Genomic DNA, 13,938 nt, shown 5'->3' on the forward strand with positions numbered 1-13,938 from the left:
TTGGAGATATGATTGAAGTTTAATAGTATCAAAACTATGACAATGAAACCACAATTAACCTTAGATGTTCTGTATGTTCATCTGTTCATCCTTTTTGTTAGGTTTTTCTTGTAGGATCACATCCACTGCTGGCTGTTGTAGTTCATGTGCTTTGAAACAGAGACTGTGGCCTGCTTTCTGCTCTGGCTTCCACCTCTGCTTTTGTAAGATGGCATTTCCTTGCAAAATGCTGAGGAACTGGGGCAGCTTTGGACCTTTCAGAGGAGAATACCTGTTCCTTCCAGTCCTGCAGCATGACAGAAAACTTGTAGTTTCCCATTTTAGGACGATCCTGCACAAAGATCACTGTCATGGTTGGTTAATACGAGTAAGGAAAAAGACTCTTGTGATTCCTTGCATTGTACTTCACCTGTTGTATGGATATAAGATAAAGAACTCCTGTTATCCAGACTGAAGTCAGTTAACTGGCAGTTGGGCCGCCTGGATTTCAAATCCTGATTTAAACATTAGTAAGGCAAGAATTTGGTGGATATAGCATCATACCAGTTTCACTGCTTGATCTCCAAGGAGCAAGATTTAAGAGATAAAGTGCCACCCCTGAATCCTCCCACAAACGAAGGCTTGAGTGTTTTGGAGGGGGGTAGGGCAAAAGGAGGAAGAGGGTTGATTCCTAATTCTGTAGCTGAAGTCTCAGAGTGTCTGGGCTAGAAGTCCTTTCTTCCCTCGGAGTCTCTGGCACCCAAAAGGAGTTCTCTGCACCCTACAACAGCCTTAATGCAGCAGGAAAGAGGCAGGCTTTAGAACAGTCCCTTCTCCCATGGCCAGCAGCATCGAGCCCTTGGAGGGATCTTGACTCTCCACAGTGTTACAAACCCTCCAAATTAAATTGTTTCAGGAGGTGATGCTTTGCTCTAACTGTTCAGCAGCCATTTTGGTAGTATTGTGTTAGATGGCATGGTATGAGTTGGAAAATTTCTTGCAGGAGTCTCATTCATAATAACAGCTTTTAATTATAGAGCCCCACAGACTGCATCTACCATTAATAGTAAATTTTAAGCGTGATGTGACATGGGAGATGATTCTTTTAATTCTATTAGTTTTTCTTAGCCTGAAAATGATGGCTGGTAAGGTCTATTTTCACTACCTAACTTTGCTAATTTGCAATCAGCAGCTGATGGTGGGGGTTTTTATATTTTAGACTTACAATTTAGACTCCATTGTAAGTTGAAGAGCGGAAGCCTGCTCTGCTTTTCAAATTAATCCCCAGTTGTGGTGACTTCAAAACCAGAAGCACCTCAATGTCACCAACACCCTCCTCAGTTACAGTACTGAAGATGGCAGCTGTCCTAATCCGGAACATCTGTGAGTTGAGTGGGTTTGTGCGGGAAGGCAGAAAGCATTTGTACCAACCCTTTTTGCTGCAGGCTCCTTTGGCAAACAGGACCTGCACGCTCCATTTGACCTTGACGTATGACAAGGCAGGAACTCCTTGTTTGAGAACCCTCCTGCAGGAAAGTGGGTTACAGCCCTGAGCAGCTCAGTGGTATAAAAATTAAGCAGTTTTGTGCAAGACCACTCTGCAGACTTGGAAATCTTTGCGTTACAGAATTATCATGTATTTCTACCCTTGACTGCAACGTGCATAAAAGCAGGGAGCAGAACCAAGCACAGCCTAAAGTGGCCAATAACTCCTGCATTCAAAGCCTGAGTAATGACTCAATGACACGTGTTAACTGGAGACAGGTAGAAGAGAAAGGAGGAGCTTATCCTTGAGCCCGGCAGTTAGGACAGTCCCCTGGTTCCTACCATCAGGCAAGTGCTAACACCAGCTGGTTGTGAGTGAAGTGTTAGGTGTGATCCTATTATTCCTGCCCCCCGGTGTGACTCTCAGCAGGACATCCACCTCAAATACTTGAGCTGAATAGGTGGTTTTCAGGCACAAACAACAACAGATGTACAGAAGGTGTTAGATGTCACAAACATTTGCTTTTTAAGTGACAGAAGTGTCAGCTTTAGCGATCTATTCTGGGCTTGTCTAAACTTCATGGAAGTAGCCTATGCCTCACCTCAGTGTTATTTGGGATCTCACTTTATAGGCCTAACTCAGGGTTTCTGGATTCTGCCTACCAGATCACACTGCACTTACAAACTTCAGTCTTAATGCTAGTGAATCTATTTCCAGTGCAATAATTAGTCAGCTTCAACAGCTGCACCTCTTCCAGAACTGCATGTTGCATTGGTGGTTTATTTCCACCCAGGTGTGCATTCACTCTGAACAGTTGGCTTTTAAGTTTCTGAACAAAAACTCCCAAATGGAGAGAAGCAAAGGAAGTGAGGGGCTCCCTCTCCAAACTTGTGCTCAGATGGAATAAATACCAGCCTCAAAAGGAACTCATATGTTAAAAAAAGGGCAACTCCTACCTTGATAATTAGTGCCTTTAAACTGAGGATAGAGTTCAAAGTGCAAAACAAACTTTGAAACAAAACACATGGCTGCATAATGGAATTGTCAAATGCTCATCACTGTGACCTTCTGCCGAGCACAGATTCTGACTCAAGTAGCTGCTTCTTTTTCCTTCTGCCTGGAAGGGATGCAGTACCCTTGACAACCAACTGTTCAGTTGGCTTCATGGTTTTTTTGTTGCCAGAAACTTACTGTCCTCTAACTTGCAGCTAATACTTGCTAGGATGTAACTGTTTCCACTTCACGCAACTCCCTGTACCATCCAGAGTATTAGGGTTAGAGTAAAACATGCTAAATTAAATGGATTGTGCAGATGAAATTGGAAGTGAGAAGGGCTGTTATTTAGGTACAAAAAGCCCAGGATATTGTAAACTTGTACTGATAGAACCACAGAGTTACATTTGACCACAGATGTGAAAAGTGATTACTCCTTTCATATAGCCACCCACTATTTTTGATCAAGTTCTTTAATAATCATGGTTTTACCTCTGCAGACAGTCAGCTATGTCAAGTTTTTCTATAACCTCTCTAGGTATTACTGGTCCACAAACACCCATCTTTTTGATTGTTAGGAGCTGCACAAGACAGCTTTGACATGTGGGGTTCAGCTCCCATTAGCTGTGTATTTCAGGATTTGGCATTTCCAGTTCCGTAAGGCTCTTCTATGCATCACAAAATACTCTCTTAGGGGAAAAGAATGCCTTTGGTGTGTAGGCTCCCTAGGTCCTGTGTGAAAACAAGGAAGTACTGTACAGTGAGCAAACAGTACTACTACTCTACTCTGGGGGAGCATGACCTACCCCCCCATGACATCTGCTTCAGGCTCTGAAAGGGCTCCAACTGCCACAATGCTACAAGCTTTTTAGCAAATGCTAGAGAAGAAGCTTCTGGGGCTTCTACTGCCTTGGTTCCATGATCACAGGGCATCTGAAGGATGCCCTTCAGAGCTCTGGACACTGGTTTTGAGGTTGAGGCTTCTTCCTGAGAAAATAAATGGGGGTTCAACAATGTTGAGGGTTCAGAAGTCAGAGACATGCATCAACAAGACAGGCTTATTGCACCCCTTTATCTTCCCTAGTGCCTCCTGGATTACCTTGTTGGTGGGTAATCTGAAGCTCTGCTGGTTAAAGCAAGAGCTTGTGACTTTGACTGCAAAGAGTAGTCTTGCAAGTTGAGGCAGAAGATGAAGTTTCACAGAACAGCGGAACTAAGTAGCAGCTTTCCTCTGCAGAACAGAAGCACTCTCATCACCTCATTCCTCTCATGCTAGCTCTCACACTCATCCCATTACATGATAATGCAATTCAACTAATTAATTTTAGTGACTTTTTAATACAAGGTTAATTTTCTGCCATTCTTATGATTCGAAACAAATCACCGTGTCCTCGCACTGTGTATTCCCCTTGCTGGCTGCACCAGGGTATTAACTTGGCTCAAGCCAAATGAAGCTGCAGAATTGGGTTCCTGTGTTACTGCTTAGCCATGACACAGTAATAACCTGCAGGAGGGCAACTCATTCTGCAACTAGTTTAAAAAAAACAAAGTGAGTAGTATACACTTGGAGATGATAATGCTGCTGCAGGTGTATTTTTTGTGTATAGGCACCTTCCTAGTGTCCAGAAAGCCGGTGTTCCCTTGGCTTTGTCAGCTGGGTGTAAAGGGAACCAGCTGCCAAGCTGCAGCACTGCCAGGGAGAGGCTGCAATTGCTTTGTACAGACAAATTTATGACAAGTGCAGGTTTTTAACTGTGACTTTGACACTCCACAAACTGCCATTGCTTCTGTCATATTAAGGATTCCATGCTTTTTTAAAAAAGTTAAAAGGAATAAAAATGTGACTTCTATGAAACTGACCTGATTGAAGCCTCAGGTAGACTTTAAGACAAGAGACTGCTAGGACACTGCAGTTATGCATCAAAACAGGCTCTCTGCCTTCTCTCTAGTTAGAAAACACACACAAATCTTAGGAAAAGCCATCTGTATTGTGTTTACAGTACAGGTGAAGGAAGCAAAGTGATGAAAAGATACCACCCATGCCATCTTCTAAGGTATTCACTGCCCCTTCCCACCCCACTGAACCCCTGCTTCATGAACCAGAAAACAGATCGTAAGTCCCAGCTGTACAAACCAAAGAAATACAGAAACACTCATCTAAGGCACACATTGAGCGAACTGGGCACATCTAGGCACTCAGGTTTGTTAGCTCCAACACATGGATTAGCTGAGCTGGTCAGACCAGAAGGTCCTTGTGATGCTTGTGTCCCGTCTCTGTTGGTGGCCAGGTGCTATCTGTGGCCACGTGGCCATGGATGTGGAGAGCGCCTGCGACCAGAGCAGGCGGGCTGCCTCCTGCTCTCCCTCGCGCCCGGCAGAGTTTAGTCAAGAGGAGCCACATCAGCTCAGGCAGCAGGTGCCCGTGGTCACACAGAAGCCAGTCAAGTCAGAGATGCTGAAGCATTCGTGAATGTGCTATACAGGTAATAAAAAAAAAAAAAAAAGGCAGAGTCTTTCATGGGGTTTAGCAAAGCCTTCCCAACACGACTTTTACAGTTAGCAGTGGAACATATAACACTAATACCATCATGGCAGCGCTCCAAAATCCTCAGGGATATTCTGACATAAGGGCAAGTTTGATTCTTCAGGAAGCCATTATACACCAAAGGATGTTTTGTTTCCAATAGGTAAAGGGACCTCTTCATAAATTATTTTGAGATATGGAAACTTCATAGGTAAAAACCAGTATTCCAAGTTGTAGAAGAGGTAAAACTGATGATTCAGAATGACACGATCGATTATTTTTAAAAGATCCACAAAAAACTCTCTAACTGTCCGATGAGGTTTGAATGGATAGTAGAAGTCTCTTATAGCTGCTGCCAATGTCTTGTTTCCTAGCGGTCCAAAAATAGATGTTTCATTTCCCACATAAATAGGTTCTCCACTGAATAAAATTATGCTCGTATAGTTTGTTTGTATCTTCTTAAATATAGCTCCCAAGTCAGCTAGCTTCTGGTACGTTCTCAGTATAAATTTAGAGCATTCATAAGAGTCAAACCATACTATTGATTGTTTGTTGGGACTTGCTTGAACTGTCCAGGTCTCATAGTAAATGCCAGTCTCATTGTCATATTTTACCCATTTTGCCATTTCATTAAACATGGCTCCTGTAAGAGATGAAGATAAGTATTACAGAGACAAGATAACAAATACATGACTCAAAATATTTTCCATCTCTTTCAAGGTTCACTTCCCATCCCTGCAAAAGTTTACCTACAACATTTCCTAACTATACAAAGACACAAGGCTTAGGTTGAAGGGAGAAGTGATACCCCACTGAATAAACTATATTTACATGTAAGTTATTGAAACTATTTCCTTTTTATGCACCATTTCCTGCTACTATGCCAGAATATCCAAACATCAGAGAACCATGACACTTCTCATCTTGTTTTATGCACGCAGACAAACAGGGCAGGTAGTACAATCTACAAGAGATGCTGACAATGTGCTCACCAGTACAACAGGTATTTCTGCACTTCCTCAAGTTTTTAAGTAAATTCAGCAATTCAGGGCAGAATTTTTCATGTCTCTCCACAAAAGAGACCTTAGACTGAGAGACCCTGCTGTTTTAGCAGCTCTCGGCCAGCAAAGTTGAACTAAGCCAAACAATGTGAGTGGGATGTGAAGATCAGTAAGCTTAAAGACCTTGTGGACTCTTTTTTTATTTAGAATACATGTTTGGAGTGTTTTGCTGATTTCACAACTGGAATGAGGAAGACATCTCTAACTCAGCTCATCCCCCTGGTAGCTCCTTACATGTGATGCATCTGCCTCCCCAAAACAGAGCTGAAGCACAGGACTAATCTTCCTTCTTTTATTTTTCCCGTAGTCCTAGCACTGCACCCTTCCCGCCCTCTCTCCTCAGTCATGGCACAGTGTGCAGCCGTCTATGACTCAGATCCGTCTAGCACCTCACCATGACCAAATTTTGCAGATTTTTCTTGTGTGATATGTCAGAAGACACAGCCAGACGACAGCTTGCAATGGTGACAGTGTTGCAAACCGTGATCTCTCTTTATCTGCAAGCGTCACTGCTGTGGGTACAGTAACGGTGCTTGGCAGCTGCTGAAAGACAGGCAGGACTGTAGCAAGGCGAGACTGGCAGCAGTCACCTCACAGTTCAGGGGCGGCAGACAGCAGACAGATCGGCATCACGAACACCATCCTGCACACAACCACCAGCCTCTTGCATTAAGTCTGAATTCACTGCAGTGTTGCATTCATCAAGACCAACGAGGAGCACTGCACGCCACACATCTCCCCCAAAACAAGCCTCAAAGGTCCGATTGCTGGGTCTACTCTTCATCAGAGAGTAAATGCAACTCACGCTTACCCTGAGAGATAAGGCATGTGTGCAAGGTACTACCTTAGAGCAACTAAAGCTCTGCACATTCACCTCCTAGGCATTGTAACTGTTCTTCACACTTAAGAGCTTTCGGGCTCCACAGTAAACATAAGCAATCATTCTGTTTAGCGAAAGCGTTGGATACTTTCCTTTTTAACTGCCCATGGCTTGGTTTAATAAAACAAGTCATTACATCTGTATCAAGAACTGTACTTACTATACACTGCAGATGGGCCTGAAGCTCCCCTTTATCTTCTCTAATTCCTACCAGATTAGCTTCCTAGTGTGTATTCTGTACGGCATGTTACTGAAAAGGTTTTGTCTCTCCTAACAAGACCAAGATAGACTTAATATGAAGTTCTGACCTTAAAGTCTTAAATTAAACAAAAATATTACAGGTTAATGCATGGCTCTGTGATAATCTGTTGGAAGATGCCTAGACAATCAAAAGTCAGACTTTGGATATTCCTGCCCTGTTTCCACAGAGACATACCCATAAGTAACATTAACCTGGTAGATGGGCTTTAAAAGAAAATGAGATGGCTTCACTGTGGTCTCTGACAATGCTGACAAACAGCTCTACAGGATCCCACAAGGACAAAGACGGTCCAGCTATTTCACAGGTTAAAGCCTTCTCCCATGAGATGGGTTGCTTTTTGCCTGCTCTCTGAGGAAGCAAGTTCAGCTTATGATGCTGTCCATCTATGCTTGCATCCATTCACCCAATTCCACAGTAACTTTCAGATTCCTAGTGAAATTCAGACAATTCAAAACTCTCAGAGATGCTACCTTCCTAAAAATTTCATGGAAACAGGAAGCAAGAGAGACAAGGAGGACGGTAACAATGCCTCCACAAGGCACCAGTGTAACCTCACCTTTCTTAGGCATCAAATAATCCACACAGGCAGGAAGCATTACAAGTTCCACAATCGTCTGAGAAGACTTAACTTGGTATTCATACAAAAGAATCAGGCATCAAAGACTTCAGTCATGAGCTACAAACTCAAAGGAAAGCAGCTCCGCTTATTTCATTGCTTAAAGAACAGCCTTGAATTTCTTAGCAGCAGTGGACAGGTTATCTAGAGACTGAGTCCAGCAAACCTGCTAAAGGTGGAAGCAGGCAAACATAAAGCACTGCACCACACTAGCTGTAATCTGACCCCACTGTGCCTTGTACACTATGCTAACTTCAGAGAGTAAGTGGCTTTGGTCACACAAAATGCAACTCTCCAAGTCCTCAGGGGACTCTAAGTCATTCACTGTATTACTACAGCAATCAACCAGTTTTATTTAAATGACCTTTTTATTTTAGAATTTCAGTGTTAGTATATACCGGGAAGCTATTCTGGTGATCATCCACATAATTAGAGGTGTAAATCCTGGTTTTGTTCCATGACATATGACAGAGACCTACTACTGAGGACATCTGCACAGTTTTTATGACCCATAATGGGGAGATGGAAATAGAGATTAATATTTTTTATATTTTTGAGACTATTTCTAAATATGCCTTATTTGTTTGCTGAGTAACGTACACATTTTCACCAGTTTTTCTATCTCAGCAGTCATATGCCACTTTACAACAGAAGGTTTTGTTTTGGTGAAGCCATGTGAAAAGAGTCCATAATGGTTCTGTATAAGCTGTTTTGCTATTTTTACACTCAAGAGACTCAAGTGTTTTTGTACAGCAACACCAGATGACTCTCACTGAACAACTCTTCTGTGTGCATTGTTCAAAAGGCAGTAGCCTCATACCGCTTTCTGTATTCAAGACAGTTCAGATACTATTTCAGTTTGAAATTAGCATCAGTGACTAACATTGAGAATAACCTACAAAACATTAATTAAAAGATACTGCTTTACAGGAAGACAGGGCTGACTCTGTATTTTATTATATTAGCACTAGCAAAAGCATCTGAAATCTACCTGATATTGTGGTCACGAGAACTAAAGTTCCATTTTCCTTCCAGTGTGCATCATCTATTCCTTCATAAAAGCAGGCAGCTCCCTGGTTACACCAGAATGGTGCATCCATGTCAGGCCGGAGATGTGGAAATGTGCAGTTCCCAAGTTGGAAGAGCTCATACCACTCCATTGTGTAGTTTTTGCCTGTTAGAGAGCTCTTGAAACCCACAGCATCATGCATGATTTTCTGTAAAAGAAAAAAAAAAAAAAAACAATCAACCAAACCCCCAAAACTTTAACATAAAAATTACTTCAGCTTGACCTGTACAGAAGGTAAGATGCTTGGGAGCTGTTGTGTAACAGGGCTAGAAGAGCAGAAGGGGTTTCTGTAACATCTTGGATTCAGTAGCACTGATGCACAACATACTAGATTATATCATGCACATACTTTTATCACAGAGTCACACTGTCTCAGTGGTTGTCTATCCACCCATTGTAAATTCTGTTATTCAGAGGCAGATACTCAGTGGGAGCTCATCATCAAAACTCAAGCTTACTTTTGAATCCTTAACCTCACAGGGGTATCAAAGAAATAAAGAGCAGAACTGAGTTACCAAAAACAGATCTTAGTAATGAAAGCCACAAAAGGAATGAGATAAATATTTATTTTAAAAGCTGTATAGCAAATACGTAAATTCAACCTTAATTTTAATAACCTGAATAATGATATTTGAAGATATTTCCCTTTTCGCCTGTGTGTGCTTGGTTTTGATGTTGCTATTTCATGTTCACTAGTATTTCCTTATTCATTAGGGATCATGCTTTGAAGCTTAATTATGCTACCACTATAGCTATAATTACTACTAAAGCAGAGATTCTTTCATATTTGCATGACTCCAGGAATGGAGACTTTAATTCAGTACTGATCATAACATTCAAGAAAGAACTGTAAAAGCAACCTACTCCCTGTGAGCCACTATTCTAACCAGCTAGCTGTCCACTCCTGACAGATATCCATGTTCATGCAAATATGTATGTTTTTAACAACAGAAAAGTTAATACACTAAGCAAGCACTTAATCAGATATAAGGAGACAAATAAATGTATTTTCTTGATGCAGTGCTAGCACAGATAAAAAAGACACCGAAAACGTAACAGTATGTGTATACAAAACACTCCAAGTATGCAGCTCTGTGGGGGAACACATTCAAATCCACTGACAATGCTGGTCATGCTCTTTTCTTTAGTTGAGCTAAATTCTGTAACTTTTGTTTGAAACTTACTGCTCTTTAAGTATCTTTCCTATAGATAGCCTAGCTTGTGTGCTCCAATACTCTTCCATACAAGCATATCCCAACCTTATAGCTCCCACTCTTGACACCTGCTGTTGAATTCAGCTAAATTTGCCACTATAGCTTTGTCAAACAAAAACATCACCTTACCAAATGTCCTAGTAGGTCCCCATATTTGAATTCCCATACTGGAGCCTGTAATCGGTACACTTCAATGACATCCTCTTCCTTCATAACTGGAATGGCAGAGCCAGTGGGACAGAAGGTGTAACGAGCTTGGCAGTAAGGATCAGCTTTTGGACGGTAATCAAAGCGCCTGTGTTGAGAAAGAGAAGCACACAGAACAATAAGCACAGCTTCATGGCTGGAGTAAATGTCTCATGGCTTCCTCAGGGCCTGAGCAGGACAGCTCAAGTGTCCAGCCACTCCCAAAGATTCTGTGATCCAGATGCTGCAACACTTGGAGTACACAAGCTTGTAAGGCTGCTAAGGTGCATGTCTGCAGAAACAGGACTTACGACTCACGAATGCAAGTCATGTTGTACACAGTCCTGATAGTAAAGGAGTGGAAATGATGCAGATTACAAAGGGTGGCTTATACTCACAAGATCAGAGACACAGAGATGCCAGGTAGAGGACAGCTTGAGACCTGACTCAAAAAAATTCTCAAGCAGTGTCTACACAGGGGTTGACCAGTTTGATCTGGGAAATTATTCTATAGTAAGAGCTCACCAGACGGAGCTATTTTTACTCTAGAATATTGCCAACATCAGAAAGAAATATTCTATTCCTCTATGCTAATTTAGATAAAGAGGTCTAAGAACCTACCTAGGAACACTGTTTCCATACATCGCTCCTATTAAATCTCAAAAACTGAAGACTGCATCTGCTTATGTATCACACTATACACAAACAGCAAAAAACCTTCCTGGCAAGTCTTCCTTTCCCAATTTCCTTCAGATTCACTCACTGTATTTCACTTAAAACAAGGTTCCTATATTCCTGTTACCAAGACAGACTGGTGTACACAGCTTGACCAGAGCACAGCCTAAGAGTCTAACACACTCAGTTGCCCAGGGCTACCGAATGGCACAAATACCCCAGTCATGAGATGACTCAAGGACACGGGACTTCCTGAGCCATAGTAAAGCCAGTAGCCCCGCTGAGACACCATTGTTCTTCCCTGTGGACTTCTTATCAAAGCTTGCTGGGTACTGCAGCATATCTGCCTTTATTTTGTCCACGTGGGGGGAAGAGTATGGCTGGAAAAGAACAGTTAGAAAGCAAAGACTTATGCCAGCCATACGTTTCAGTTCTGTTTCTAAATTGCGTATCTTACATTTTCAATTTCCCCTCCCACTGCACCTTGCACACTGACAAGAAGGTAACAATCACGTTACGAAGCATTAAAATACCACATTTCTGAGTGCCTCACACTGACAGACTTGTACTCCAATTTTGACCATCCTGAGACCCCAGCTCTTGCAACTACTGAACTTGCTGGAAAACCTGAACGCCTCGTGACTGCAAGATCAGCTCCTTCAGGCATCACCTGATACAAACTTAACTGATAGGAATTATGCAACAGGCTTTCAAAACTTCAGGCATGCATTAGATAGCAGTTAAACTATAATGCCTCCATTTACAAACAGCAAGCCCACACAAAACATACATGCAAGTGTAGCCCTTCTCCTGAAGAGGCTTATTTCCTCAGTGTAACTAACCAAAGCTGTAGCTACTTGCTTCAGCAGAATGCGGCAATGTGCACTGTTCTGCTTTCCCCAACCGCACCACGTCTTCTTCTAGAGCTAAGACAGCTCCAGAGCAGTAAATGGAATTTTATACCATTTCATTTACCATGAACAGAAGTATGAAGTAAAGTTTAATTTAAAAAATAAAATAAATCGCAGCCTGACTTCCTCAGCACAACGTTTTGCTAAAACGGGAATTAAAGGCTCATATTTAAAGCACGGGCAGTCTTTCCTGGGGGCCAGGGACGGGGGGGCAGCCGTTCCCTCACACCTGTGAGCTAAATACACCAAATATCGCATAAATGACAAGTACCCCAGTGATTAAAAAAGGGAAATTATTCATGGCCTTTTCAGTTTAAAAATTAAATAAACAAAAAACAAACGGAAAACGGACAGGCCTTGGAGGAGGAGGAAGAGGAGGCGGGCGATTAGGCGCTGGCGATTACGCACAGGCAGCCAGCCCGGCCGCCGGGCCCCCTCCGCGCCCCACTCACCTGTAAGGCACCGGCCACCGCCGCTGCGGGGAGCCGAGCCCCTCCGAGAAACATGGCCCCCAAGCCGCCGCCAGCAGCAGCAGCAGCAGCAGCAGCCGCCGGTCGCGGCGGGCGGCGCCCATGGCGGCGCGGCCTGCGGGGCTGCGAGCCGGGCTCCGGCGCTGCGGCCGGGCGGGCAGGGGAAGCGGCGGGGCTGAGGGAGGCTGGGCGGGAAGGAGGCCGCCCCCGCGCCCGCCCACAGGGCCCCGGGCGGCCAGCGGTGCCCGCGGAGGGCCCGGGCCGGCGGGCCTGGCGTGGGGAGGACAGCGCAGTGCTACATGGGGTCCTGATCAAACGCAGGTTGTTTTTGGTTTTTTTTTTCCTCCTGAGGGAAACCGACGGTGTGCGGAATAGTCCCTTAAAAACGTCACTTGACTGAACTACGATTTCAGTTTTCTGGAGACCCAGACAACTATGCGTTCCTGTAATTTAGCAAAAGTATTTTTTAACAGCCTGGTGTGTTGTTTCAAGTACTGCTTTGGAGCCACGTTGAAACACACATCCTTACAACCAGAATCCACCGAGAGGCATGACCTCTGGGTCTGGACCTCGCACCATGAGGGGAGGCCTCGCCAAACGGCAGAAAGGCTTTTGGTGTAGTAAACCGCGTGGCCCTGAACCTCTTCTCGCTGCCCAGCAGTCTTGTCTGAAGCCTCTCAGGGCTTCAAGCTAAATTCATATACCTGTCACCTATTTCAGAACACTTATTCAGGTTGTAACAACTTACATTATGGGGATTATGTAGCAGTTTATTCGCTTGTTTTTACAATGATAGAACTATCTTTAAGGTGAACTCTGGCTAAGAGAAACAGGACAGCGTTGCCAGCAGCATCCCTACAGTAAACACTGCTTTTTCCAGCTCTGTAGAGTTCAAAACCAGCTATGCTGGTGTCAGAGCCCAGGAGGCTAAGTCTGGTAGTTGGCATCAGCAGTGAAAGCGCTGATGTGTACTATTCACTGGGTAAATAATAACTGTGCTGTGGACTTTTGACTATCAGGAGCCAGAGAAATATCCCTGCTTGATACACATGAGCCCCTAAAATCAGTTCTCTAGTCAGCACTATGCTAGACTATAGTCAAACAAAATAGGAAGTGGAACACCCTGCATCCTACATAAAAATGCAGGATAGCTGCTGAGTATCAGTTTCAGTAATGCTGGAAGTACTAAAGGTGTTCAGAAAACTGTAAAATGACATAGCTATTAAAATCTTTAATTTCAGCAACATTTCTGAATCTCACTTCATTGCTGGCTGATTCTGTACTGCTTATCTTTAAAATCCATGCCATTCAGTACTATACATTAATTTCATGCATGTATACATAATCTATCCATACTTATATTTCTGTATCATTTTAATCTCATGCGTGTTATTTGTGTCTGCTTTAAAGTAAAGCTCTGGTTTAGTTCTTTATAAAATAAAGTGTGCTATTACTCATGTGTGTTTCCTAGCTTGAGCGTAGTACAAAATGGCAGCTTTTTCATCTGTTCAAAAACGTATGTGTTTGTGTGGAATACAGCCGTAATTCCTAGTTTTAGAGGTTTTGATGTGTAACTCTGGAAGTGCTTTATGAAATAAGGGAAGCATAATTT

At 43.1% G+C, this 13,938-nt stretch overlaps 1 protein-coding gene across 1 annotated transcript; it reads right to left on the reverse strand.

Moving 5' to 3' along the window:
- CLN5 (CLN5 lysosomal BMP synthase) lies at positions 1–12,466 on the reverse strand. The gene is made up of 4 exons (XM_074815503.1): positions 12,309–12,466; positions 10,214–10,379; positions 8,793–9,018; positions 1–5,625 (listed from the first exon to the last, which is right to left on the reverse strand). Exons 1-4 carry the CDS (start codon positions 12,428–12,430, stop codon positions 5,114–5,116), a joined length of 1,026 nt encoding a protein of 341 aa, XP_074671604.1. The 5' UTR covers positions 12,431–12,466; the 3' UTR covers positions 1–5,113.
- Between the last annotated feature and the right edge of the window lie 1,472 nt (positions 12,467–13,938).

Source organism: Strix aluco, chromosome 2 (genome assembly GCF_031877795.1).
Source record: "Strix aluco isolate bStrAlu1 chromosome 2, bStrAlu1.hap1, whole genome shotgun sequence".
Classification (NCBI taxonomy): Eukaryota; Metazoa; Chordata; class Aves; order Strigiformes; family Strigidae; genus Strix; species Strix aluco.

Excerpts from the sequence above, each read along its gene's own strand:
- CLN5 (XM_074815503.1), bottom strand. The coding sequence starts at position 12,430 with ATGGGCGCCGCCCGCCGCGACCGGCGGCTGCTGCTGCTGCTGCTGCTG. Across the intron at positions 10,380-12,308 it reads CGGTGGCCGGTGCCTTACAG|GCGCTTTGATTACCGTCCAA; the intron begins GTGAGTGGGGCG and ends TTCTCAACACAG. Across the intron at positions 9,019-10,213 it reads GGGACCTACTAGGACATTTG|AAAATCATGCATGATGCTGT; the intron begins GTAAGGTGATGT and ends TTTCTTTTACAG.